Source organism: Sminthopsis crassicaudata, chromosome 3 (assembly GCF_048593235.1).
Source record: "Sminthopsis crassicaudata isolate SCR6 chromosome 3, ASM4859323v1, whole genome shotgun sequence".
NCBI lineage: Eukaryota > Metazoa > Chordata > Mammalia > Dasyuromorphia > Dasyuridae > Sminthopsis > Sminthopsis crassicaudata.
In genome coordinates this window covers 386204467-386231973 of record NC_133619.1, presented here as the reverse complement: position 1 = coordinate 386231973, position 27507 = coordinate 386204467, and the positions used below count along the sequence as shown (strand labels likewise).

The 27507-nt window shown below is 34.5% G+C and overlaps 1 protein-coding gene across 3 annotated transcripts in view; it reads right to left on the bottom strand.

Annotated features, from left to right (window-relative positions):
- Positions 1-3106: 3106 nt before the first annotated feature.
- ARHGAP15 (Rho GTPase activating protein 15) overlaps positions 3107-27507 on the bottom strand; it is an 818431-nt gene continuing 794030 nt past the window's right edge. For all 3 annotated transcript variants that reach the window (XM_074302035.1, XM_074302034.1, XM_074302036.1), the window contains one exon: positions 3107-4422. In XM_074302035.1, the coding sequence (XP_074158136.1) occupies positions 4239-4422 (184 nt within the window). In that variant the 3' untranslated portion in view covers positions 3107-4238. The remainder of the gene's footprint in view (positions 4423-27507) is intronic.

Here is a 27507-nt window from a genome sequence, read left to right as displayed (position 1 = left end):
ATACTATTGTATAATATGTATACTATACATTCTATACATGCCAAGTCCTCAATATAAAAGGGGAAAGCAGGGGGGTAAGGGCTACAGAAAAAGACCTCCTGCAAAAGCTTGATTTTGAGCTGAGTTTTGAAAGAAGCCAAGAAATGAAGAGATGAGGAGCTGAATATTCTAGGCAGGAGGGGACACCCAATGCCAAAACACTGAAAAGGAAGATGGATTGTAAAATTCAAGGAACTGTGAGTAGGACAGTATAGTTTTATTGTATAGTGTGTAGAGGGGAAGAGGGTATGAGGAAACTGGGAAAAGGAAAGGACCAGATTATGAAGAGCTTTACATGTAAGAGAACTTTATATTTAATATTACAGTTGATGGGTTGGCATTGGAATTCATCGAGCAGCTGAGCAACATGATCAAATTTATTCTTTGGAAAATTGTCTTAGTAGCTGATTGGAGGATGGAATTGAATGGAGAAGCAAGGGGGCCAATTAGAAGACTACTGTAATAGGTTATGAATCTAAAGCTGGTTATGATTGGATGAGTAGAGAGAAGCGGACTTATATGGGATCTAAATGTAGAAATGAGATTTGGCAATAGATTAGCTATAAAGGAAACATGGAAGTGAGGAATGGAGGATGACATGAATGTTTTGGGCTTGGGTGACAGGGAGAACAGGGATGACCTCAGCAGTAATAGGAAAGTTTGAAGGAATTTTGGGGAAAGATAATGAGTTCTGTTTTGGCTAAATTGATGTAGATAAGTCTGAGGAATGGTGGTTAGCTAGGAAGAGAACTAGGAGAGAACTGTGTCATGGAAACCTAGAGAGTGGGAAGTATCCAGGAAGAAAGAGTTATCCAAAATGTTGAATGCTACAGATAGGTCAAGGAGGATCAAGATTGATTTTAAAAAAATCCAGAGAAATAACTGATAAATAGAAGTATGTATGGAATAATTTTACACAAACACACACGTGTGTATGTGTGTATGTATACATATACATATACATACATCAATATATGTTCAATAGTAGCCATCTCCAGGGTGGAAGGGGGAAGGAAAAAATACATTATAATTTTATTATATATTTAAAAGGAATAACAAGTTGTACACAATAGATTTGCAGTTTCATATGCAATTATCTTTTTTTATTATGCTATGGAACTGCTTGCTTTATTTCATAAGTTGAAAATAAAAATAAAAAAAGCCCCAAACCATATTTGCAATTAAGAAACTGTTGGTAACTTTGCAGTTGCCAATGAATCAAATGAATGATAAGAGAAAAGCCAGATTGTGGAGAGTTTAGAAGACAATGAGAAGAAAGGAGACACCATTTATATAAAGTTTCCTCTTAGTATAGTCTTATATTAAAAAAATACATATAAAGGAAATATAGGTCAACTTCTTATTGCATTCAGCTGAAAGGACAGCACCCTTGGCAAGAGATTGTTGAATTTGAACAGATTTTCAATTTTTTCTTAATTGGAGCTTTTGTTTTTTAATTGGTTAGCAAGCCCTGTCACTTAGTTTTCAATGACACAATTAAGCAGTGTTTCTGTCAGATGCTAAATAGGATCAGACTTTCAATGTATGGTAGCAAAGAAATCCACTCATCTCTTCTCCTTGAAAGCTTGGACACTGGAAATGAGACAACCTCTTATGGGGGACCATGTGATGGTCTTTTAAGAGACCATCTGAGCGTCCATGTTGGTGAAATGACTGAGGGGAGGGGAGGATCCCATTTTTACCCTTGAGACTCAGGTCTATATCTTTTCTAAAGAGTTGGCTTGCTATCATTTGAATTGTCTTTGGTCTTTAGACATTAATGAGACTTAACTGAAATTAAGTCTCAGGAGATATGGAAAAAAATACTAGATCAATTGAAATAGAACAGCAACAAAAACATAATGTCATAGAGGTCTAGTATATTCTAAGATCAGCTCTGTATGTACTAATATGCATGTCTTCTAATGATTACTGTAATTTTAAAACATGTGACTTTAGTCTTTACAATTATGCTTGACTCCCATGATGTGAATCTACCTCTTTTATATCCAATTTTTTTGATCCTCTAGTAGTCTCTTTCTAGACAGGATCACAGATAATGATATAGGGATTCTTTAGAAATATTGCTGGTTGAGTTCCTGCTAATCGCATGGATTTTTTGGTTTTCCAGTGCATCTAAAAGTTATGTTTATACTATACTATGGTCTATTAAGTATGCAATAGTATTAAGTATGTGATAGTATTATCTAAAACCTCCCCCCAATGTATATATCTTAATTAAAAATATTTTACTGCTAACAAATGCTATCATTTAAACCTTCAGCAAGTTGTAATCTTTTTTGCTGGTGGAGGATTTTGCCTTGATGTAGATAAGTGTTGATTTATCAAGGTGATGGTTGTTTAACGTTGGAGTAGCTGTGGAAATTTCTTAAAATGAAGTAACAATGAAGTTTGCCTGATAGAGTGACTCTTCCCTTTACTTGAATACTTACAGTACATTGTAGGGACATTAACTGGAGAGAGACACTGGGGAATGGTAAATTAGTGGAGCAGTCAACATACACACATTTATCAAGTAAACTCACTATATTATTTGAGCATTGTTTGTGGTGCCCCACATAATTACACTGATGTAACACAAAGATCACTGATCACAGATCTTCATAACAGATATTATAATAATGAAAAAGTTTGATATATTGTGGAAATTACCAAAATGTAACGCAGAGACATGATGTGAGCACATGTTGGAAAAAATGGCTCTAAGAGGTTGCCACACACCTTCAATTTACAAAAAACACAATATCTGTAAAGCACAATAAAATGAGGTATGCTTGTACTGTGTTTCTCATCATAAAGTTAGGCAGGAGTAGATTGAAAGACTTCTTTCCATTCCTGAATTAGTACAATATATGCTAGGGAATGATTCTGTTTATCTACCTGTTGAGATATCTCTTTGTGTGCCATGCAGCACACCTATATATCCACTTCATGTATATCAGTCCTCAATTGCTCTAAATGTTTGCTCTTGGATCTCAGTTTCACATATTTTATTTACATGCCTTATTTTTCATTTTATGAACAAATCGATAACCAGACTGACTCGTTACCACACTGGATTAGTTTTATTTATTCTGTTTGAACTTGATTAAAAAGCTGTCAAACATAAGTCTACATTTTTATCAGCAGAATACTTTCACAAAATAGGGTATAGGACATGTATAGCTAGAAACATACTTTTCAAAATAAAACAATATTTGATATATTCTAGACAGTTACCCTTTTGTTTACCCATGACAACTGAAACTAACCATCAAATGCATAAACTGATTCAAGTCTAGCCAAGAAATCCTAAGGGCATATGAAAAAGCTTTTTTTCTTTAAGTTCTTTCTAGATGAATTTAATGTAATTCACCAATAAAGCATCCTCAGGAGCATAATAAAAATTCTACAGTTCATGACAGAGCCAGGAAAGAAGATATAGAGTATGATGAAGAATCAAAATGGATGTTAACATTAAAAAATGAGCAGCCATGCAATCCTGGTATGATATTAAGAACAAAATAGTTGGGGTCTAATTTTCTTCCTAATTTATAGGATAGTATGTTTAGTGGATGGGAAATAGTATTTTTTAAATGTATCCAATGGAAAATGTTTTAGCTGTCAATTTTCTTTGAAAAACAAAACAAAACAAAGCAAAACCTCTTGTTATGTATAGCTCAGAGAATAGCTAAAATATCCCCAAGCAAAAAAAAAAAAAATCTTAAAAGAGGAAATATATTTGTTTTAGTTTTAGACCTGAAACTCTTATCTTTTACAATGTATTAATTTCTATTTCTTTATCATTTTTAGACTAGCTAGATTCAACTAGTACCCATGAGGATGCACAAACATAGACTAATACACATATCGAAACTAGAATCAGTGTTACAATGTACCTTGTGAATATAAGTTATATTACTTACATTTCTGAAAATGTTTAGATACCCACCCCATGGTCCTAGAAGTGCTGGATGGCATAGCATTTAAAGGGTTAATGTTGAATACATATAGGCAAATATTGTCAATTATTTTATTCTAATGTTTGGAACTTAAACATGAAATCATCATTAAGTTTTCACAAAATGAGGCATCTGTCACTTGAAAGGAAAAAAATATTTCAGAAATATGTTTACAGAAATGTAAAAATATTAGGCATCAAGACAGATGTGAAAATTTTCAATAATGTGCCTTGTCTGTCAGTCTTCCTTAGAGCTGAAGATCTTATTGTACTCACTTAGCATGAGTTCTGCTATTTGGTTTTGGTACACCATGTGGACTGCCATATTCCCAGTCTCATTTTCAGCCCTCAGAAGTGTGGGTCCAAATACAATTCCTAAGCTTTGGGTAGACATGAGGTTCTGTGAGGCTTTGGCCACTATCCTGTAAAGAGATAAAAAGAATCAGTTAGACAAGAGGTAAAAACTATTATGGATGCCTTTGAAGATGACAGATAGCATTCACTTGAAATTGGTTTATTGTTGCTGTTCAGATGTGTCTAACTCTCTATGAGCCCGTTTAGAGTTTTCTTGGAGAAGATACTAAAGTGGTTTGCCATTTCCTTCTCCAGCTCACTTTACAGATGAGTAAACTGAGGCAAGCAGGATTAAGTGACTCACCCCAAGTAGTAGCACTGATAATAAATGTCTGAGTATATTTGAACTCAAAAGGAGGATTCTTCCTGATTCCAGACTTGGCATTCTATCTACCAAGCCATGCACTTCTTTGCAAAATGAAGAGAGAAATGAGAAAAGGTTGTGGAAGGGACAATATGGAAACCCAGGCAAGATCTTCCTAATCTAAGTGATCCTGTTTCTGGAAAGATTTTTTTTCCTCTTTATTCATGATCACTTATGTGGAGCTTTATGCTGTTCTAAATTGTCTCCCTAAGAAATTAGATAGCCCCTACCCCTTTTACTGTGTACATAGCAGAGAAGCAGCTTGATATAATGGGCTGAGAGTCGGGGATATATGGGTTCAAATCCTACCTCAGATTCTTACTAGCTCTCTGCTCCTGGGCAAGACCATTCATAGCTCTGTGCCTCAGTTCCCTCCTCTATTAAATGGGACTATCTTTCAGGATTATTGTGAGGATATAAAGGGCCTGATTTATGCAAAATATTGTGTAAATCTTAAAGCTATATAGAAATATAAGCATCTTAGTAATCTTTTAGGTATAAGGAGATAAAAGGAAGGAAGACAAAGGAATCTGACCTTAAAGAAGTAATGAACTCATGGAATGCAAATAGCAATAAAACAAATAAGGCTACCTAATAGCAGAAACAAACAAACAAACAAACAAACAAATAAAACAAAACAAAAAAACAAAAAACAAAAAACAGTTCCACAATAGAACTAGTTATAAGAGGAAGAAATGGATGCCAAAGGAACATTAGGTTGACTAGAGCAGGTGAGATTAGTTTGTGAAAAGACATTATAAATAACAAGTTTTGAATAGTTTTGAAAGAATTGAGAGAAGTAGGAATGGAGAAGGAAAGACATCTTATCAGATGGCCAAAACAAGTGAATAGAAAAGTGAGTCTGTTCAGTTTGGATAGTAATTGAGTCCATTCCCAAATAAAAGAAGATTGGAAAGATTGGATCCTGTAGTCTTTGTACAGGCAAAAATCCCAGTGGAACCAAGGAGGTTTTTGTTGGTGTGAGGAGAGTACAAAGAGCTGGAAAACCAATGACACATTTTGAAATGTTCTTTACAAATGTACTATTAAGGGTGACACCATGTCTACCCTGACACAAAGCTCCTTAAGAGAAAATAAAACTCCGTGGTTTAAATTAGAGGCTTTGGAAAATAATGCTTGAGCTTACAACATCAAACTTCTTGGTTCACTGTTAAATTTAGAAGGAAGAAGGTATGAAGAGAAAGAGATCTTCTAGGTTTTGATTGAATTCAGAGCAAAATATTTTTCTCTTTCTAGCTTTGCCAAATTCCTTCTTAAAACACTTGTATTAACCCTAGCTTTCATGGAAACCTGCCATTTTAGTTTATAACAATATTTACTAACTTATACAAAACTTCTATACAACTTGAATCTGTTTTTCAAAACAGAATTGTTTCTTTGGTTTAAAATGCTCATTTGTTTAACAACTGGGCTGATTTTCTCCCATCAATCATCTTCCAAATGGTTTTAGAGCTTTTGTATAGGATAGCCTGTGGCTCCATTCTTCATTATTAAAGATCCAGTAGATTGTATGGGTATACTAGCTTGTAGATGGTAGTGATAGAGAAGTTTCCCAGAAGGAAAAAAATGTGTACTAACAACTGAACCTTTTCCCATTTTCTTGAACGGGGAAACAACTCCAATTGTGTTCCACTGAAATGGGAGTTTCAGTGATGTGTTGGAATCAGCTCAAACCTTTTCTCCACTTGTTAAATTTTCAATGTGAGCATTTTGTAACTTGGAAATCAGCAAATGCTACAAATCAGAGCTTGATTTATTGTTTTGTTGATTGTCTAGACTGAGGAAAGTGAGAGAAAAAATATTAATAATGCAAATGAAGCTCATATTGTATGCATATAGATATGTGTATTATATACATATAAATACATGCATATATACTACATGCATGTGAATATACACATATACATAGATATTTCTGGAGAACCAGTTATCAAATATTTATTATTATATCCCTTGTACTATATTTCAGTGAGAGAAGATAATATTTATTGATTGATGATCAAAGATAATGGGATTTTTAGAAGCGTTTTAGGATTCCCTCTTCAAGTTTGCAAAAGATCTATTGTGAAGGGGAAAAAAAAAAAAAAAAGACTTCCAGTTCTGATTTTTAAATACTTACTAATCTGGCTACTGCCTCACTTTTCTCCATTATAATGTAGAATGATAAAGGACAAAGTTCAGCTTGAAGGAACACTTTATTATCAGTTCCTTTATAAACATATAGTTAAGTGTGCTAGACTGGATGCTAAGTAGTATGCCTTACTCATAATAGGTAAACCACTAAACATTTCATATGAGTACTCTAGGTCAAATTAGTTTCTTAGACTGGAAGCACAAAAGCCATTTAGTTTTGAGAAGGAAAAGAGGTAAGGAAAAGTTGGGAGAAAAATTGGAGAGGCTGAGCAGACCTAGTAGGGAGGAAGGAGAAAAGAAGAGAATTGAATATTCACTTTGACCACTTCATAATTTTGCCTAATGTCCTTCTGTGATTACTAGTGCTTGTTAAGTTGTGGAATGGACAGAATTTTGGCATGTGGACAAGGATGTCAATTCTGGAAACTAGATAGACCCATAGGTAACTGACAGATTCCCAAGAATTACCTATTCATATGATGGTTTCACTCATATCTTTTCTATCTCTCTGATCTTAAAAACCAAGATTCCTTTTTTGGTAATCTATTCTTTCTTTTACTTTTCTTTTCTTAATCTTTATAATGATCTTCAGGTTTTCTATTCCTCTGCTCTGGCTGCACATTCCTCTGTTAAGACTCTGGAGCCTCCTAGACCAGTTCAATTACACGTTGTCCTTTACTCTTGAATTTTTTGCCTTTATTTTATGTCCATTCATGCCCCACCAATTTGCAACTCATTCTCATTCCCACAGTTCCTTTTCTTTTCCTACCACTAAATTGTTGAATGTCAGAAGAAGTTATACCACTGATTGGATCCATTATGAAAGTCTTTTTTTTTTAAAAGTTTTTAATTTTTGGAATAAAGGAAGCATTTCCATTACATCATACAATATAAAAGATGATTATATATGAACTGCAAATCTGCTGTGCACAACTTGCTATTTCTTTCAAATATACTACAATATCAGATAAATTTTTTTCTCTCCTTCTCTGCACCCTAGAGATGGCTACCATCAGACACTAATAAATATATGTATGTATGTGTGTCTGTGTGTATATATGTGTATGGTAATATAGACATACATACATATGTATATATGTTAAATTATTTTAGACATACTTCTATTTATCAGTTCTTTTCTCTGGACATATATGTCTTTTATAATTAATTTGGGTATTTATAATAGTCAAAATAAATTATTTGTTCAAAATCATTTTAAAAATAATATTACTGATACTGTATAGTGTCCTTTATGAATTTAACTGAGACCCTCCAATGCTACATGGCACTTTCCCCTTTTTCTTGATTCACATTTACTAGAGACTGTTGTAAACATTTTCCTCAGTCCCCAAGTTTTTTATAACTTTTTTGTCCTCAGCAGATGATTTTATACTTTACTGAGAAAAGTAAGACTAGGGAGAATAAGTTCTCTTCTCTTTTATTTTATAAAGTCAACACCTTTGCCCTTCTACTTATCAAAGACAGCTCTTCTGTTTGTGCATCTAATTTAATCTTACCTAGTAGCTTAACACATCATTACTTCTTTTTGCTCCTCATATTCAATCTTCTGCTCATTGACACCTTCTGGTCCAAAATATACCGGGTTCCCTCTTCTTAAAACACCTTCACATAATCATCCCCTCAAATTGCCATCCTATCATGTCCCTTCCTTTCACTGTTGAATTGCTAGAGTGTCTATTCATGTCCTTGACTTCTTCACCACTCATTTTTAAGTTTCTGGAATCTGGCTTCTACCCTTATTGCTCTATTTCAACTGTGTTTCCTAAGACTACCAAGAATGTCTTAATTTCGAAATCTCTTATAAGGCTACTTCCAAAGTTTGTTTTGTGTGACCATCCTTGCTTGTAATAGAAGTTTTTCTTTTCAATGGATGGGGACAGAAATGGGTAAGAGAGTGAGAAGGCAGACTTTCACCTACTGAGAAAAAATGAAATTTGATGACAAATCACATGTAAATGTTCTTTGAAAAATGTTCATTCTCCTGGACCAGAAGAAATCTTTTTTTTTTTTTTTTTTTTTTTTTTTTAACATTACTGACTACTCTCCGTCATCTGGATATTCTCTTTTCTATTGACTTTCATATTGTTTGTTTTTTCTTCTACTTGTCTTATTGTTCTTTCTCAGCTTTTTTTTTTTTTTTATGAACTATTTTCCCTTTTCTGTCCAATAAGGATGTGTGTCTTTCTTTACCTTAGGCCTTTTTCTTTCTCCCTATAATGTTTTTTCTGTTTTTGATTCCATCAGTTTCCATGGAGTCATTTATTATCTTTATGTAGACAACTCTCAAATCTATATCTTGCACCACAAACTCTCTTCAGAATTATGAAATGAATGAAAAGCCCAAGAATCAGAGGTTGGGTTTTTTGGGTAATTAGCCAATTTATTAAATAGACTAGCTGATAATCAATAAAGTGATGGTCGGTGGTTTTTCTCTGTAACCAAAGACAAAACCAAGAAGATCACTGAATGCTTTAAACACCTTTGAAAAAGGGGGAGTGTGTATATCCTTGACAGATGAAAATCAATCCTACTATATAAACAATTAATGAGGAGGTGTACTTTCACATAAGAAGGTGGGCTGAAAGCCCTCAACATCCCCCTGCTGTGAGAGTGGTTTGATCATGAGACTCCAGCAAACTGGACAAAGGAATCCATTTCTATCCAGATCACTCTGGTTGATTTTCTCTTTTATGAGCTGGGTTACACTAAATTCCTCTGCAGGGGAGTGGAGTGTATGTGCAAAGACATAAACTTAATGATTTAAGGCAAAAATTCACCTAGATTAGAGTCTGTTTATACTCTAAACAGAAATAAAGTCTTATAGTTGGGTGGGGTACTCAAGAGCAAGTTACTTGTTCCAGGAGAATTTGGACAATCTCATCAGCCTTATCCTTTGGAGACTAACAGACTTTTAGGACTAGTTCCTGAATGAGGAAATAAAGGAAAAAAACCTAAATCCTAATTTAATAATTGGGCATTATAATAGAAAAATAGCCACTTTTCTCAAACTCAGAAATCAAATCTTCATGTCCTGCAGAAATCTAAGATTCAACATAACTTGTCAGCTATCCCTACCTCTATCTCCAAACTCTGTGTTCTTTTCAAATTTTTATGTTTTTTGTCAAGGAGTCTCCTAATCACCCAGATATGTAACTTTGGAGTCATCCTACTTGCTTCCTTCTTTATTTTTTACAATCCATTGGCAAGTTTTTGATTCTAGCTCCATAACAATCTCTGAAACTCCAATATTTGTTGAATTGAGAATGTCTAGATAAGTGGAAAGGCTATATCATGAAGGAATCTGGATCCCAATCATGCAAATTAGTATTCAAAATCATTAAACTAGTTCCAAGAGAGACCTGGGAAAATCAAGAAAATTCCTAATTCTGGAGGAACTAGGTGAGATACTGATGTAAGAGGTCAGATATTGAGTACTAGAAGTATAAAGGACAACTTGGGAATGGACTTTTAAAATTGTAAACAAATTGGAAAATTTTCATAAATAATGTATATTTTGATCACTTGGAAAGCAGAGAGCTATAAATGAGCTGTAATTCACCAACACATATAAGTTTAATGAGTTATGATAAAAGAACTCATTGTGCTTTCTGAACTTCTCTATTTGGGGAAAAAAAAAAATCAGTTTGGAATCATAAAGACATGGATTTTAGTCCCAAATCTGACTCTATATATCTGATGTAAAGTCTTTACCTCTTCAGATCTTAATCTTCATCTATACATTAAGGAGAATAATACTTTGTTACAGGGTTATTGCAAAGAAGTTACTTTGTAAAGAAATGTAAATTTTTATCATGCCTGGGATATAGTTTATAACAAGACAGGCAGGTAATCTTGTCCCTCCTGTGCCAGGTTAGGGTTGATCCTCTAACTTGAATGAGGACTGAACCTTAGAGGTAGAAAGTTAATTGCCTTTAGCAGTAAAGAAGGTTAAAGACAGTGGAGGGTTGGGGACTTGCAGATCAGGCTTTATTGCCCCACCCCCCTGCTACCAAGCTGCCTAATCCTCCAGAGATAAGCACTTATAGTCCCCTAGAAACTGGTTTTTCTAAAGTGAGTGTGTGGGTCATGCAGGGAAGACTGTCTGTAGTGGAATCCTGCCAAAGCTGTCATTTACTATATTCCCTGAGTATGAGCCTTCAGTTTTTTTTTTTTTCCTTATTTGTTGCAAATGTAAATATGAAACAGTACTTCCTTAAACCTATAGCTTTTTTTGTCCACTTCTGAGCACATTTTCCATATGGTGCTAATCAGATCAGTTTAATTATGAGTTTCCTAAAATATAATCACTTTATTGCAAATGGATAACATTAAATAATTTTTACATATTTTGGTAAGATTTTCCCATTCATTTGGCTTAATTTTCTTAGGTTATTAATATAGTCGATGAAATACCAGCCATTGAACTCCCCAAGTCCCCAAAAAAGTGAAAGGGAGAGCTTAGTCATTTTTCCCAATTTAGGAAGGACCATTGACCTGATAGCAGCTTTGAAACAAATTAAATGCAATCAAGAGGAGAGAATGAGGATGAGAAAGATCTGGAACACTTTCCATCCTGTTTGTTTACTGTGGCAAAAGACTTTTTTTTTTTTTTTTTTTTTTTTTAAGCTGGCACATCTACATTCTGGATATCAACCAAGCAGTAGGTGGTGTGTTGGGAAATTAATAAAACATTAGTTCAGCACAGATGCTGTGGGTGGAACCCAGTTCAACAAAACAACTGCTACCAATCCTGGGATCTCCGGTCCTCCCAGACTTCATGGTTGGGCTGGAGAAGCAAGCATGTTCCCCTATCATAGATGGAATTAGATCAGATGTTTTCCTAATAGTCATGGGGCTAGAGCTGCATAGAAAAATTAGCCCCAGCTTTGTCACTGACTTGCTGTGTGAGACTGGGCGAGTTATTTTGTATGGTAAAACTTGCCTTTCCAAATGTGAATGCATTTTCCTGCTCCTACCTGTATGCCTAATTTGGATCACCATTTTCTCCAAATTCCCTTCCTGAGGTAATAGATGTTAAAAAAAAAAAAAAAAAAAAAAAGGATGATGGTATGAGTACTCCCAGTTTACAGATAAGGAAAATGAAATACTAAAAAGATAAATGGTTGATTAGTTGATTAGTAGTGAGGACAATCCTTCTATATTCCTACTTTCTCTCCAATCCAAGCCCACTTTTTGCTCAATAATTTATATATATATATATATATATGTATATATATATATATACATATATATATATATATATATCATTCTATATAGATTACTACTCATTTATTAAATGGTCAGAACACTTGCCTAAAACATGATGGTGCTATAGAATTAGATAGAGGGGAAGTATTTCAGTTGTTTAGTTGTTTTGACTCTCCACGATCTCAATTTAAGATTTTCTTGGCAAAGATACTAGGTTGGGTTGCCATTTGCTTCTCCAGTTCCTTTGCTGATGAGGAACTAAGGAAAATAGGGTTAAGTGATTTGCCCAGGGTCACACAGCTAATAAGTATCTGAGGCTGAATTTTAACTCATGAAGATCAGTCTTCCTGATTCAAATCCCAGTGCCACCTAGCTGCCTCATGTAATATATGTGTGTGTGTGTGTGTGTGTGTGTGTGTGTGTGTGTGTGTGCATGTGCATATATATATATGCTTAATAAATAATTATTCACCACCTATTCTATGCAAGTTATTATTCCAGGCATGGAAAGGGAAGCAAAGTTAAAAACAAAACAAAACATTTAAATAAAGCCATCTCTGTTTTCAATGACTTATAATTTAGTAATGGAGATAAGTACACAAGTAACTTAGATTCTAAGTTTTAGTAATTCTATGAAAAACTAACAAAATAGATGAACCTTTTATAAATTTGATTAGAAAAAGGAAAGAGGAAAATCAACTTGTTAGTCTTAAAAATGAAAAGGGAGGGCTTTCCACTAAAGAAGAGGAAATTAGAGCAATAATTAGGAGTTACTTTGCCCAATTTATGCCAATAAATTTGATAACCTAAGTGAAATAGATGAATACTTACAAAAATATAAGTTGCCCAAATTAACAGAGAAGGAAGTAAATTGCTTAAATAGTCCAACTTTAGAAAAAAGAAATAGAACAAACTATTAATCTACTTCCTAAGAAAAAATCCCCAGGACCAGATTGATTTAGATGAATTCTACCAAACATTTAAAGAACAATAGTATATAAATTATTTGAAAAAATAGGGAATGAAGGAGTCTTACTAAATTCCTTTTATGACATAGACATGGTACTGATACCTAACTAGGTAGGATTAAAACAGAGAAAGAAAATTATAGACAAATATCCCTCATGAATATTGATGCAAAAATCTTAAATAAAATATTAGCAACGAGATTACAGAAAAATCATCCCTAGGATAATACACCATGACCAAGTAGGATTTATACCAGAAATGCAGGGGTGGTTCAATATTAGGAAAACTATTAGCATAATTGACTATATCAATAACTAAATTAACAAAAATAATATGATCATCTCAATAGATGCAGAAAAAAATTTGATAAAATCCAACACCCATTCCTATTAAAAACACTAGAGAGTATAGGAATAAATGGACTTTTCCTTAAAATAGTCAGTAGCATCTATTTGAAATAATCAGTAAGCATCATATGTAATGGGGATAAACTGGAATTATTCCCAGTAAGAAACAAGATTGCCCATTATCGCCATTACTATTCAATATTATATTAGAAATGCTAGCTTTAGCAATAAGAGATGAAAAAGAGATTAAAGGAATTATAGTAGATAATGAGGAAACCAAATTATCACTCTTTGCAAATGATATGATGGTATACTTGGAGAACCCTAGAGAATCTACTAAAAAGCTATTAGAAATAATCTACAATGTTAGCAAAGTTGCAGAATACAAAATAAATCTACATAAATCACCAGCATTTTTATACATCATTAACAAAATCCAATAGCAAGAAATAAAAAGAGAAAATCCATTTAAAATAAACTGTCAATAGTACAAAATATTTGGGAATCTATCTGCCAAAGGAAAGTCAGGAACTATATGAGGAAAACTACAAAACACTTTCCACCCAAATAAAGTCAGATCTAAACAATAGGAAAACTATTAAGTGCTTTTAGTTAGGTCAAGCGAATATAATGAAGATGACAATACGACCTAAACTAGTCTATTTATTTAGTGCTATACCAATCAAACTTCCAAGAAACTATCTTAATGATATAGGAAAAAAATAACAACAAAATTCATTTGGAGAACAAAAGGTCAAGAATTTCAAGGGAACTAATGGAAAAAAAAAATCAAATGAAGATGGCCTAGCTGTATCAGATCTAAAACCATTTGGTACTGGCTAAGAAATAGAGAAGTTGATCAGTGGAATAGGTTAGGTTCACAGGACAAAATAGTCAATAACTGTAGCAATCTAGTGTTTGACCCTTTTGGGATAAGACTTCATTATTTGACAAAAAATGTTGGGAAATTAGAAACTAGCATGGCAGAAACTAGGCATTGGCCCACATTTAACACCACATACCAAGATAAGGTCAAAATGGGTTGATGATCTAGACATAAAGAATGAGATTGTTAATAAATTAGAAGAACATAGGACAATTTGCCTCTCAGATCTGTGGAGGAGGAAGGAATTTTTGACCAAAGAAGAACTAGAGATCATTATTGATCACACAATAGAAAATTTTGATTATATTAAGTTAAAAAGTTTTTGTACGAACAAAACTAATGCAGACCTTTGAGGTGCTTTCCAACTCTGATAATGTGGTTTTTTATAATATTTCCAATATTACAAACTACACATAAATTGTATGATTTTTCTACTTGTAGAAAGGAAGAGAACTTGAAGTTTTTGGCAGTTCAGGACCTAATATGGTTCTATAATAACTGCTCAAATATACTTGAATAAGTGAATGACTGAATGGATGTGAAAGGTGTTTCTATGAAAACTAAGGCATATGATCGAATGACATATAATTTTGCCTTCTTTATCACCTTCAAGCATTTATTAAGCAGTTTTAATGTGACAGGCAGTTTGATAAATTCTGGGGATAAAAAGAAACTAAAAAAATTCTGACCTCAAAGGGCTTATAATCTAATTTTATCTCAGCAGACTCAAAATTTAGCATGACGATATCAGGTTCTTTAAGAAATTAACTAGACACTGATTCACATATCTCTTGTCACCTCTTGGGCCCTAACTTAGGCATCTATTTCATTCTTCAGAATCTTAAGAATTGAGAATTTATTATAGAAGCATGGGGCAGACACTGAACCTGACTAAACCCTCAAGCCAGAGAAGAAATGAAAGAATTTTATCCTCTAGTCTCAGAGGTGAGGGTAAAAGGCTAGATGTGAATGCAAAGGATGAAGGGAAAAATATGATATATAATTATGGGATTTGGAGTTGAATATGACCTTAAAGATCTTCTGGTCCAGCCCCCTCATTTTACTAATGAGTAACTAGAGGTTCAGATTGTTAAGTGATATTAAGATGTGAAGTGAATCTTCCCATGTTATACAGCTAGTTAACTAGAGTTGGGACTTGAACCCAGGTCTCCTCACACTTGATCTACTTTTCTTACATCAGAGGAATTAAGGAAAAGGGGACAAACCCCAGGTTGAGTGAGGTAATACCATTCCAACCTAATCTGGGGGCAAACTGTGTTCCCTCATCATTATTTGCCCCAAGAATTCTTAGTAGTGATGACATCTAAACAACGTGATGGTTTCCAGGTTTAAAGAGCTGTAGGCCCTGCCTTTTGAGAGTAAAGAGAACATAAATGACAGCTTTTTATAAAGGCAGCTTATTAATGCTACTTAATTCAGAATAGCCTGACAAAAATAATTATGATTTCATACGTTTGTTCATGAAACAGCACTTGATGAATTCTCACTTGAATAAAAATACATTCACAGTGGAAGCAATTCTTATACCACTAAGTGAAATTAAGTTTATAAGAACTTGAAATGGATAAGAATTCATTTTTTTGGCATGAGCAGAAAAAGTGATATACAGTTTACAATGTACAAAGGAGAGGAAATGCCAGAGCTACTTTTTGTCAGGCCCAAATGGAAGGAGCAATGATGCATCAATTTAAGATTATTTTAGAAACAATCTATAATCCAGTGCTACAGATGTTGGAACCCAGACAAAAAACTGTGGAGCCGTATGCTGTGTAAGTTTTTCCAAAAGTGAGTGGCATTGCTTGCTCAAAGAATTTTCTTAGTCGTGCAAAATCACAGCCAAAAGATTCTCATCCTGAAAGCATAATCCTCTTCATCATAAAGACCAAGGGAAAATTATGTCGAATTAAGAAGACTGAAGTGTCTAATAGTTCAGCTCTAATGGACACATATAAGCAAAAATACTTTTTAAATTTGTGCTTTTGCTGTTACCATAGTAACTTGCAAAGGAAACTGGAAGCCACATAATTGACTGCAGGACAACTCTCGAATGATGGAGTCATTGTGTAGGAAGTTTGGCTCTCCACATCTATGTAAGGTTGCAATTATCCAACACATACAACTTTGGGATAGTTATTGATTTTGAAATTCAGAAGGTATGTTGCAAATAGATAACACTGGCTTTATAAAATACTGTTCAACCTTTTAGATTCCATATACAACATTAAAAACTATATCCTGTTTGAGATTGTGACTTTGACAATGAAAGAATAATAGAACATTTTTCCTACATCATTGTATGGTGATGGGTTAAGTGGGAGTGGTTCCATACGTATCTCTACCTGTCTTCTTTAACATGAACTATATTGCTACCTACAGTATTGTTACAGGAGATCAGAATATTTGAAAAAAAATGCAATCTCTCCTTTAAAATCAGAAGTGCATGTTGACATGGCTTTTGATCAGCATGAAACCAAAAGAAAATTGTTTGCTTTTTTAGAAGTCCTGCTACAAATGCCTGCTTTTCTGTATTCAACATTTAACCTGCTTTAAAGAGTCCTAAGCTCATGCTATTGAGAGGTTATCATCAAATATTTCAGAAATGATTCCATATGATAAGTTGCAAATTAATTGTTTTGGACAAATTCATTATTTATGATTTGTAACTAACTACTTCTTTCAAATAACATTTGAAGTAGAATTTTGAACTGATTGGAACACTGTAATTTTGAATCTGAGACGTCCAAACCCATATATTAATGATTAGCTAAAAATGTTGTGATGAATTAAAACACTTTCTGAGTTGAAGAGAATCTACCATGATAAAGGCATGTATATAATGAGAGATATAAAAGGATAAAAAGATATATCTCTACTTTCAAAAAGCCTAATATGGAAGGGAAAAGAGATAACTTTAATACAAGAAGATAGAATGTATTAATTACATGAGAGGCTTTAAGAAATCAGAGGAAAGTGAGTTCTAGTTTGCTTAGGGGATTAGTGAAGGCTATATTTGAGTAGGATCTTAAATGAGTAGAAATTCAGTAGAGAGAGATGGTAGAGACAATCCATTTTAGTAACAGGGGATGGTATGACTAAAAATACAGAGGTTGGAAAGTGTGGAACATTGAGGGAACTGTGTCTAGACCAGTTTGATTTTAGCATGGGGTGCTTAAAGAGGAATAATGTCAGATAAGGCTAAGGCAGTTGGGGCCAGATTGTGAACCCAGTAGGTAATTATGTGAGGCATTAGAAGTTTTGGGCAAGGAAACAACATAATCAGAGCTGAGTATCAGGATAATTAATTTAGCAGCAGTGTTTGGTTGGGTTTGAGGTGAAATTCTGGAAATGAGTAAAGCAGCTACAAAGCTATTGAAAGCTGGTGAAGGTATGAACTAGGTTAGTAGAAGTGATGATGGAAAACAAAGAATGGCCTTGTGGATTAGAATTGATAGGATTTATTAAATTATTGGATGTTGAATAGAGGGAAAATGAGTCAAAGGTAAGTTGCAAGATGCTAATTGAAAGCATCAGAAGTGGGGAAATAAAGAACAGTTTTGAAGGCAAGATGAGTTCAGTTTTAGGGATATTGAGTGTGAGATAGGGCATCCAGGCTAGTTGGTAATCAGAATTATGTATCTTGTATTTAGAAAAGAAATCAATGCCAGAAAAAGATAGGGGAATTCATTGTATAGTAGTGGGAATTAAAGTCAAGAGAATGGATGATTCAGTCAATCAATAAGCATTTTTGAAGGCCTTACTATGTGCCAGAAACTGTGTGAAGCATTGGGGATACAATTAAAGACAGGAACAGCTCCTGCTGTCAAGGAACTTCCATTAAAATTGTAGAGACAATATGCACATAACTAGGTATATAAAAGATATCTAAAAAGTCAGTGGAAAGTAATGACAAAGAAAGCAGGTGAGAGAGCTTGAAAAGGTTTCTTACAGACGGTAGAGTTTGAATGGAAAGAAAATCAAGAGGATGAGGTCAGGAGGGAGAGAATCCAAAGTTGCAGACAACTAGTGCAAAATCAGAGCAGGGAGATGGATTGTTGTGTACAAGGAATACCAAGTGGACCAGTGTAGTTAGAATCTAGAATACATGCAGGGGGAAAGTACAAAAAGATTGGAAAAGTAGAAAGGAACCAGGTTACTAAAAACTTTAAATGCCAAACAAAGGATTTTATATTTGATCCTGAAAGCAAAGTGAACTACTAGAGAAGAAGGGTATATAACATGATAAGAGCTATATTTTAACAAAATCATCCTGACATCTAAATGAAGAATGGATTGTATTGGGGAGAGATTTGAGGTAGGAAGACCTATTATAATAGTCAAGGCAACTAAGTGATATAATGGATAGAGTACTAAGGCTAAAGTCAGAAAGACTCAACTTTGTGAGTTCAAATCTGGTTTCATTCACTTATTAGTTGTGTGAAGTGGGTAAGCCATTTAACATTATTTGCCTCAGTTTCCTTTTCTGTAAAATGAGCTAGAGAAGGAAATATCAAATTGTGATGAGTAAAAACCTGAGACAGTTACTGGGCAATTAATAATTAATTAAGCTAGCTTGTAATCAACAAATTGACGGTCAGTATTTTTTCTCAGTAACCAAAAACAAAACCGTGGAGGAGCTAAAAGTCATAATATGTTTTTGGAAAAGGGGGTGCCCCTGAGTAGTAAAAATCAATCCTGATTGGTGGATGTTTTAATGGCGAGGTGGCCTTGAAGTTCTCAGCTCTTCCTGCTGAGAACTGGTTTGATCACTAGACTCGGCAATCTGGATCCATCTCTACCCAAACCACTCTGGTTGATTTTCTCTTTTATGAGTTGGGTCACCCTAAACTCCAACGAAGGGGTGCAGGGGCTCTGACATCATTGTCTTGGGCAGGAGTTTACCTAGATTACATTCTGTTTACACGTAAAACAAAAATAAAGTCTGCCTAAGATGGAGGAGCATGTTTCCCCAGGGTTAGGAGACATCTCATCAATTACCCATGTCCTTCAGAGACTGATCTATGGGGGCTCTTCCTAAATGAGAGATACAAGAGAAAAAAGCATTAATTCTAATTTAATAATTGGCTATTAATATAGCAAAATAATAATTTCTCTCAAAACTACTATAGTATCCTTGCCAAGAAAACCAAAAATGAATCAGACAGGACTCAAACAACTGAACAACAGCAGCAGCAGTAGAATGATAGTCAAGACAAGAGGTAATGAGGACATGGACTAAGATGGTGGCTCTATGAGAAGGGAGAAGACATTTGCAAGAGATATTTTTAAGGTAAAGATGACATGATTTGGCTATGAATTGGATATGTAGGATGAGAGAAGGAGGAGTTGAGAGAAGGGTAAGGAAATCGTTGTTCTGGGTGATTGGAAAGAAGGATGGAATAGGTAATAGGGATATTTGGAAAAGGGTAAAAGTTAAGGAGGAAAAGATAATGAGTTATGTTTGGAACATAAGGAATTTTAGATACCTATAAGAATCCAGGTTGACATGTCCAGGAGGCAGCTGATGATGTGAGAAGGCTAGTTCATGAAGAGATTTTTTTTGTGAAGAAAAATTGCAGACGAATATAATTACAGAAATAAGGTACAGAAAATTAAGTCATTTCCCCCTAAACTAAGGCCTCAAATTTAGTGACTTTTTTTCCTGTAATATATTTTGTCCTCGGTAGTACCACCTTCTGGGTTGACTGTGATACAACAGCCAAACTCTATTTGCCACTATAAATACTATAATAAAACAGATAAAGGTCACTAGGTTCCTGGAACTGTGAATATAAGGTTGAGAGTTCTCTAAAAGGGAGGGGTGTGAAAGAGAGAGAGAGAAGAAGAAGAAGGTAGTTTCAGAAGTCAAAAAAGAGTGGTAAAATTGTTTTATATTTATGTTCAGCCAATAGAGCTATCAGTTTATTATGAAGCATAGGATGCTATAACTTGGTCACCATTTTAACTCAGTCTCTATTTAATACTTTTCAAGTGAGCTTACTGGGAGCGATGTATACTCAGAAACAATAGAATCAATGTACAGTATCTAGTTAGAGCCAAGATACAGTACTATGCAAAATGCAAAAAAACAAAATAATCTTTCTCTTCAGAATGCTAGAGCTTAAAGAGACCTTGGAAATAATCTCGTCCAATTCTATTCCCCCCCCCCCATCCCTGTTTTCAGGTGAGGAAATTAAAACTTAAACATGACCTGCCCAAGGTCACATAATGCATCTGCCCCAGAGCCAGGACTAACACTTAAATCTACTGCCTCTAGATTCAGTGCATATTTGCTTTACAGGCAAACTTTTTGGAACATATGACCTTATAAAATGAGGAATGCTTGGATTTGTTCTTTTCTTCATTTCCTAGTCCTATGCCAGTTTTCTGGTTTGTGGTAAAATAAGTGGCATTTGATCTAAAACAGTATCAAATCTCCTATTTTTGCCAACCTCATAAAGAAATCTGGAGTGACCTTATTTTTGGCCACTTAATTAACTTCAGAGAACATATTTACATACAAGAGAAGTAACAGTCCTAGAAGGCAGAACTATTAATAACCCATGAACAGAAATGATAGGAAGATAAATTTTAGCTTGATGTTAGGAAACAAACTGGTCTTGACTACCCCTACCTAGAAGTAATTCCACATAAAAGTTCGTCTCCTTTTAAAGGTATCATTACTTGCTTCTCACCTTCTAAATAGAAAATTAGTAGTGAAGAGATTAAAACAGTCTTAGCTATGCTCTCCCTTTGGCTTTTTCCCTTAAGATTATATCCTACTGACAGTAAAAGAGGCCCATATTTTGATTTGTTCAGCTTCTACTAAAGCTGGCCGGTAACTTCAACATCCAGGGAAAGACATTGTTATTGGACTCAGGAGAGAGGAACTAAGGAACACATTATATGTGTGAATTATTTCTGCAAAGGAAAATAAAACTGGTCTTATCCCCTACCTGAATTTGCCTAATAAGGAAAGCAAAAAAAATCTACCAAATACCAATCACATTTTATATACAATATTGAGGATTGTACATGAAGTTCAATGGAACATTATAAATTAAGCTAAGTGGGGCAAATGTGACCAAAACACATGTAACTTGAATAATTCCTTATCTAGAGTTAAATGATTTTGATTAAAAAAGGAAAGAAAATGTCACAATAGAAAAATAATTTTTTTTTGGCTCTTGCTCTTTAAGAGAGAGAGAGAGAGAGAGAGAGAGAGAGAGAGAGAGAGAGAGAGAGAGAGAGAGAGAGAGAGAGAGAGCAGAGAGAGAGAGAGGGAGGGAGAGAGACAGAGAGAGAGAGAGAGACAGAGAGAGAGAGAGACAGAGAGAGAGAGACAGAGACAGAGAGAGAGAGAGAGAGAGAGAGAGAGAGAGAGAGAGAGAGAGAGAGAGAGAGAGAGAGAGAGAGAGAGAGAAAGGAAGAGTTATTTTTTCATTTCCCAGTGAGGATACCTTCATATTATTAGCACTTTCAGAACATATGTAGGCTAAAAAAAGTTAACAGTATGTCAGTTATCTTCATCCAAAACTATATATATATATATTTTTAAATAAAGGTTAATACCAAAGTATTTTAGATTAAGATTGCATATTGAAGGATAAGCATTCAGAGCAGTGTGGGTAAAGAGGATATGAATATTATTTTATATGAAAAACAGATGAGGAAATTTGAGATCTTTAGATTAGATAATCAAAGACTTAAGAAAAAGCAGTAGAACCCTCTTCAGGTATTTTAAGGTTGTCATATGTCCTGGAAAGCACAAGTATTAATAACATATAAATAGAAATTATAGGAAGACAAATTTTAGCTTGATGTTAGAAAAATTTTCTACAATTAGAATTCTCTGAAAAAGAATGTTTCTTGTTGTGAATCTGTAAGTTTGTTGTCATTAGAAGGAGCAAGAAAGAAGTGAATGATCATTAATTAAGATGACGAAGAAGAGATTTTATACCGTAGATATGGATTACAAATAGTTAACTGCTAGGATTCACTCTAAGATTCCTTGATTTTAGTAAATACTTAGGAGGGATTTTTCTCCTTATAAAGTTTCCTATATCAATGAAATCACAGATCCAGTACCTAACCCTATCTCCTATTTCTACTGGGACAATTAACTCTTTTGCTGTTTCCTTTATGATTTCATGAAATATGATTCTGGAAAACCAGGCTATGTTAAAGTCCATTGGGATTCAAAGAGAGCTACTTGTCTATGTCTTTAAACCCAAATTATTCTGACTCTCACTGATTGGCCAAAAATAGGCCTAGTCCAAGCTTTTGTCACAAATTGTTTTTGTTTTGTTGGCTCAAAATGAGTTTAAAAAGTAATTGTTTCTGTTTTGGACAGAAACAATTCTTTTGTGAAGACAAAGTAGGCCTTTTTTTTTTTTTAAAACCTCAATTCTCACCTGGCCTTTAACTACTGAATGAGTGAAGGCCAAGGTCTTCCACTACATCTGAGTTCATCACAAGTTATCCTGACCTATGTCTTACCATTGGATTCTGATGACTCTGGAGGAGACAGGGGGGAGACTGATGGTTTTACATAGTTTTACTTTAAATACAATTCATTTGCAAGTCAAGACATCCCTCTCTTGAAGTCATTGGTCCTCTTTGAGAATGAAGTCATTGGTCCTCTTTGAGAATGAAATCAATTTCTATATTTCTTTGTCCCAATTTTGCCCCTTATAAATTGGAACTAGTGATAGTTAGCTTACCTACCTCAAAGAGTTGTGAAAATAAATAGATGATAGACTGTCAATATAATATAGCAGAAAGATTCCTGGATTTGGATCATAGGAATTGGGCTTGAATTCTGACTTTATTGCTTATCTTGGTTTTGATGGGCAAATAATTTTACTTAGCTTGTTCATCTGTCAAATAAGAGAGACAGACTAAATACCTTCCAGTTGTAAATCTTATAGTTTATGGTGGGATGAGAAAGGCAAGAAATGGTCAACGACAACAAAAATTTTAATTTATTACTCTGATCTTTAATAAACGTTAATCTACTACTCTAGAGGGCATACCATATTGATTTCAGCCCTCAGTCCCTGAGGTCTATGCAAATGTACTTGGTGCTTGGTTCCTGGGTCCCTCTCTGTTTTCTTAGTCCACTTTCCCCACTCTGGCTTTACTCGTTCTTAATCATATCCCAGACCACATGATCTTCTTTAACATTTTACCAGATTTTGCTGTAGAATTCCTTACTTCTGACCAGTTGTTCATGACCTGTGAATTCTCATCCTTCTATAACCAGCCTGTACTCTGAGTATAAATTTTCCTGGTATTTAAATGTGGATGTTCACTAAAGATTCTCTTGGGGATTGAGGATTTAGTTTCTCAGTTCCTTTTCCAGGGCTGCTGGAACATTTCTAGATAAAGTCATGAAGTTGAACTGATTCATGATATATAAGCTCAGCTGTATCGTTGCTCAACAATCTTTTCCTAAGCCATTATTGATTTCCTATCTTATACCTTAGACTGCAAAAACGTTTCTTCTCTCCCCCAGTGACTCCACTACTCCCCGCTCTCATAGTAAAAGACCAGCCCTCCTACTTCATTGAGATTATCTGACTTGATCTTCCTTAGTTACCTCCTCCATTTATCATAACTTCTCCACATCATTACCCACTCTTTCCTCTTTCATATATCACTAAGGCTGATTTCTCTACATGTTCCCTTGATCCTATTCTCTCTTTCCTCCTCTAGGATCTTGTTCCCACAGTCCTTGCTTTTCATATATCTTTAGTGTCTTCTTCAGCACGGACTCCTTCCAGTTGCCTACAAGCATGATATGATTATTTAGTCCTATGAGTTCGAAACCACAAGTAAGATTGTGCCTGGAGTATACTATAGATCACCTAAACAGAAAAGAGGAAATTGGTGAGCAATTTGGGACACATATTGTTGTTCAGTATTTCAGTTGTGTGTAATCCTCTGATGACCCTATCTGATGTTTTCTTGGCTAGGATGTTGGAATAGTTTGCTATTTCCTTCTTCACCTCCTTTTACAGATAAGGAAATTGAGGCAAATGAGTCACACAGCTAATAAGTGTCTAAAGTTGCTTTTGAATTGAGGTTTTCCTGACTCCGGAGATTATTGTGACATATACTACTTATAAAAATAATCTTGTATAGATTTCTTCATTTTTCAAAACTTTTTGTTGGTTTTCCTCTCTAAAATTTTACTTTACTAAACTTTGCTGAAATTTAAAACATCCTGTGCATGATGTTTGCAAGGCCTCCAATGATCTGATGCTATCCTCGCTTTCCAGACTTGTCATATTTCCATTCACAGCATTGTTAAAATATTCTATTACTCTACAAAAATTACCAACATGTTTAATAATATCTAGCACATATTATAAATAAAACACACAATATGTGCCAGTAACTATATGACACATTTTAAAAAATCGTCTCATTTAATTTTCACAACAACCCAGGGAGATATCCTCTATAATTCTTATTTTACAATTGAAATTAAGATAGACAAGAGGTTAAGAAACATGCCCAATGCCAAGTAGTGAGAGTCTGAGGCTGGATTTTAATTCTAGCCCAGTGCTCTTTCTACTACATCAGCTAATGTCTATGTTTTTGCTCAAATTATTCTCTATCTTTGGAATGTTCTACTTTTTGTTCATTCTTTAAGGCAGATGTGGAGAACGTCCAGCCTCTGGGATGTAGAAGGCCCATGATATCATTTGGTCTGGTCCTGCCAAGGCAACTGCAGATGACAACAATCTTTCACTGTTTGAGTTCTTTCAGCTGATAATTTTGTATGACCCATGAATGATGTTGTAAAAATTAAAATAGCCTTTGGTAGAAAAAAGGTTCTCCACCCCTGTTAGTTTAACTCAAGCCCTCTCCATTATAAAGCATTCTTTATCTATATTCCCCACCATACAGGATAAAGATCTTTATCTTTATTATGCATTTATAATTCTATTTTGCACTATAATATGTAATGCTGTATATTTTCACTATTTGTGTCTTATCTCCCTCCTAGACTTATAAGGACTAAGTGCTAGCTAAACTTTGTCTTTCATTCAACCCATACCTGATGTGAGTTTTACTCATGCCATGGAAAGGCTCTCCCGGGTCTTCTTCTCTTCTCTCTTTACATATTCTCTCCTGGTGACCCTATCAGATTATGTAGTTTCAACAAAATCTCTATAAAGATGACTCCTATTTATAAATCTTGCTTTAGTCTTTCTCCTGAGTTCTATTTCCATATCACAAGCTTTTATGCACTTAAAGTTGATTATCTGGCAGGTATCTCAATTTCATCATTTCTAAAACAGAAATTGATTCCCCTCTCAAACTCACCTTTCTTTTGAAGTTCCTCACTTCTGTTGAAGGCACTGCTGCTACCTTTCCAGCCACTTAGTTTTAAAATCTCAGAACTCTTCTCTCTCTCATCCCATAAAGCCAATCAGTTGCCATATCTCATTGAGTCTACCTCCAAAACCTGTCTTGCCTCTGCTTCTGCCCCTTATTCTTCACTCTTGGTCACCACTTGAGGTTAAGGCCATTCTCACCTTTCATATAAATCATTTGCTACAACCTCTTAAATGTTCACTAGCTCATCTTTCCCCTCATTTCTCTATCTTTCACACCACTACCAAAGTGGTGTGTCTGAAGCACAGGTCTGATGACTTCCCTTTCCTGGGAATAAACTCAATAAACTGCAGTGGCTTCTTATCTTCTTATTGCCTCTATTTAAGTGTAAATAAAAGCCCTTCACAATCTGACTTCTTCCTTTTTTTTTTTTTAGGTTTATTATCCATTAATCCCCTCCATGAACTCTATGTTCAACCAAACATTTGTTGCCATTTGTCACACATTCCATTGCCTCTGTCCCCATGTTTTTGTACAGGTTGTCTCCCATTCATGGAATGCATTTCCTCCTTCTTTGGGCATTCCCAATTTCCTTTAAAGTTCAAGTGGAGCAAATCTTCCTATGTGAGAACTTTCTGAACACCCAAGCAACTAATTCTTGTTCTCACTAATAACTTATTTTTTAATATACTTATATGTATATGTGTTTTCTCCCCCATTGAATACAAGTTCTCTGATGGTAGGGATGCTTTCACTTTTGTCTTTGAAGCCTCCATCATGCTCCCAATCACACAGTATGTATTTAATAAATGTTTGTTTGTTGAAACCTCAGATTAGTTAATCTAGTAAGAAAAACTCACTTTTTACGTAGACCAGGTAAAAGAAATTGTTTTTAAGATTATGTGGAAAAAAAGGTTAAATTAAACAATGTGACAGTATAACACACCCCAAATTTAAAAAAAATAAAAATAGAACTATGTGATATTAATCTATCATCAATAAGATGACTGAATTTGGTATTGTTAATGAGAAGAAAGAGATGGGGGGGGGAAAGGAACCAAACAAGAGGATTTTAGTATGATTCTAACAATAGAATATGTGTGTATGTGTGTGTAAACACACACATATATGTTCTCTTTTATCAAAGAAATAATTCCATCCTTACTAGGAGAAATGACCTTTAACTATTCCACACATGCATAAAGGCAAATATGTTAGATGTAGGGTGTTAGTGTGGAAAAACATTTTTTTTTTAACACAGTTCGATTGCAGGCTACTGAATAGAGCCTGCAAACCATAGAAAAGCAAATATGCTACTTATTCTTTACATATATAAGCTTTGGGAGAAAGCGTTCCTTGACAGTTCCTTGATTTTTTAAAATATAGCAAATCTTTAATCAGGCTAGATACGTTAAAACGTGATTTTTACCAGTGAATTGACCCGAGTTGAGTACTTGCATTGAAATGCTTTTTTTTTTTTCCCTCTTGAAAGCTGACTTGTGGGGAAAAAAATCAGATATTCTATGATATACTTTGCCTCAATGACAAGATGTTTTGGGGGAAATCATCCAAGCTTGAAATAAAATCTTTATTGAAAGTAATTCTACATTCATGCCAGTCAGATACATTGTAGGATTAGACCAGATATCCCAGGGGAAAACTTCAGTATATGCACCAGGCAGAGTTGATTATTTGGACCTCCTGTCAGTTTTTAACTCACTGACAATGGTTGAAGCTTTCAGGCTTGGGACGACTCTGTTTTCAACGTTATTCTATGAGAAAGTTAATACACTTTATTTTAACTATGCCAAATGTACTGGAAAATAACCTGGTAATA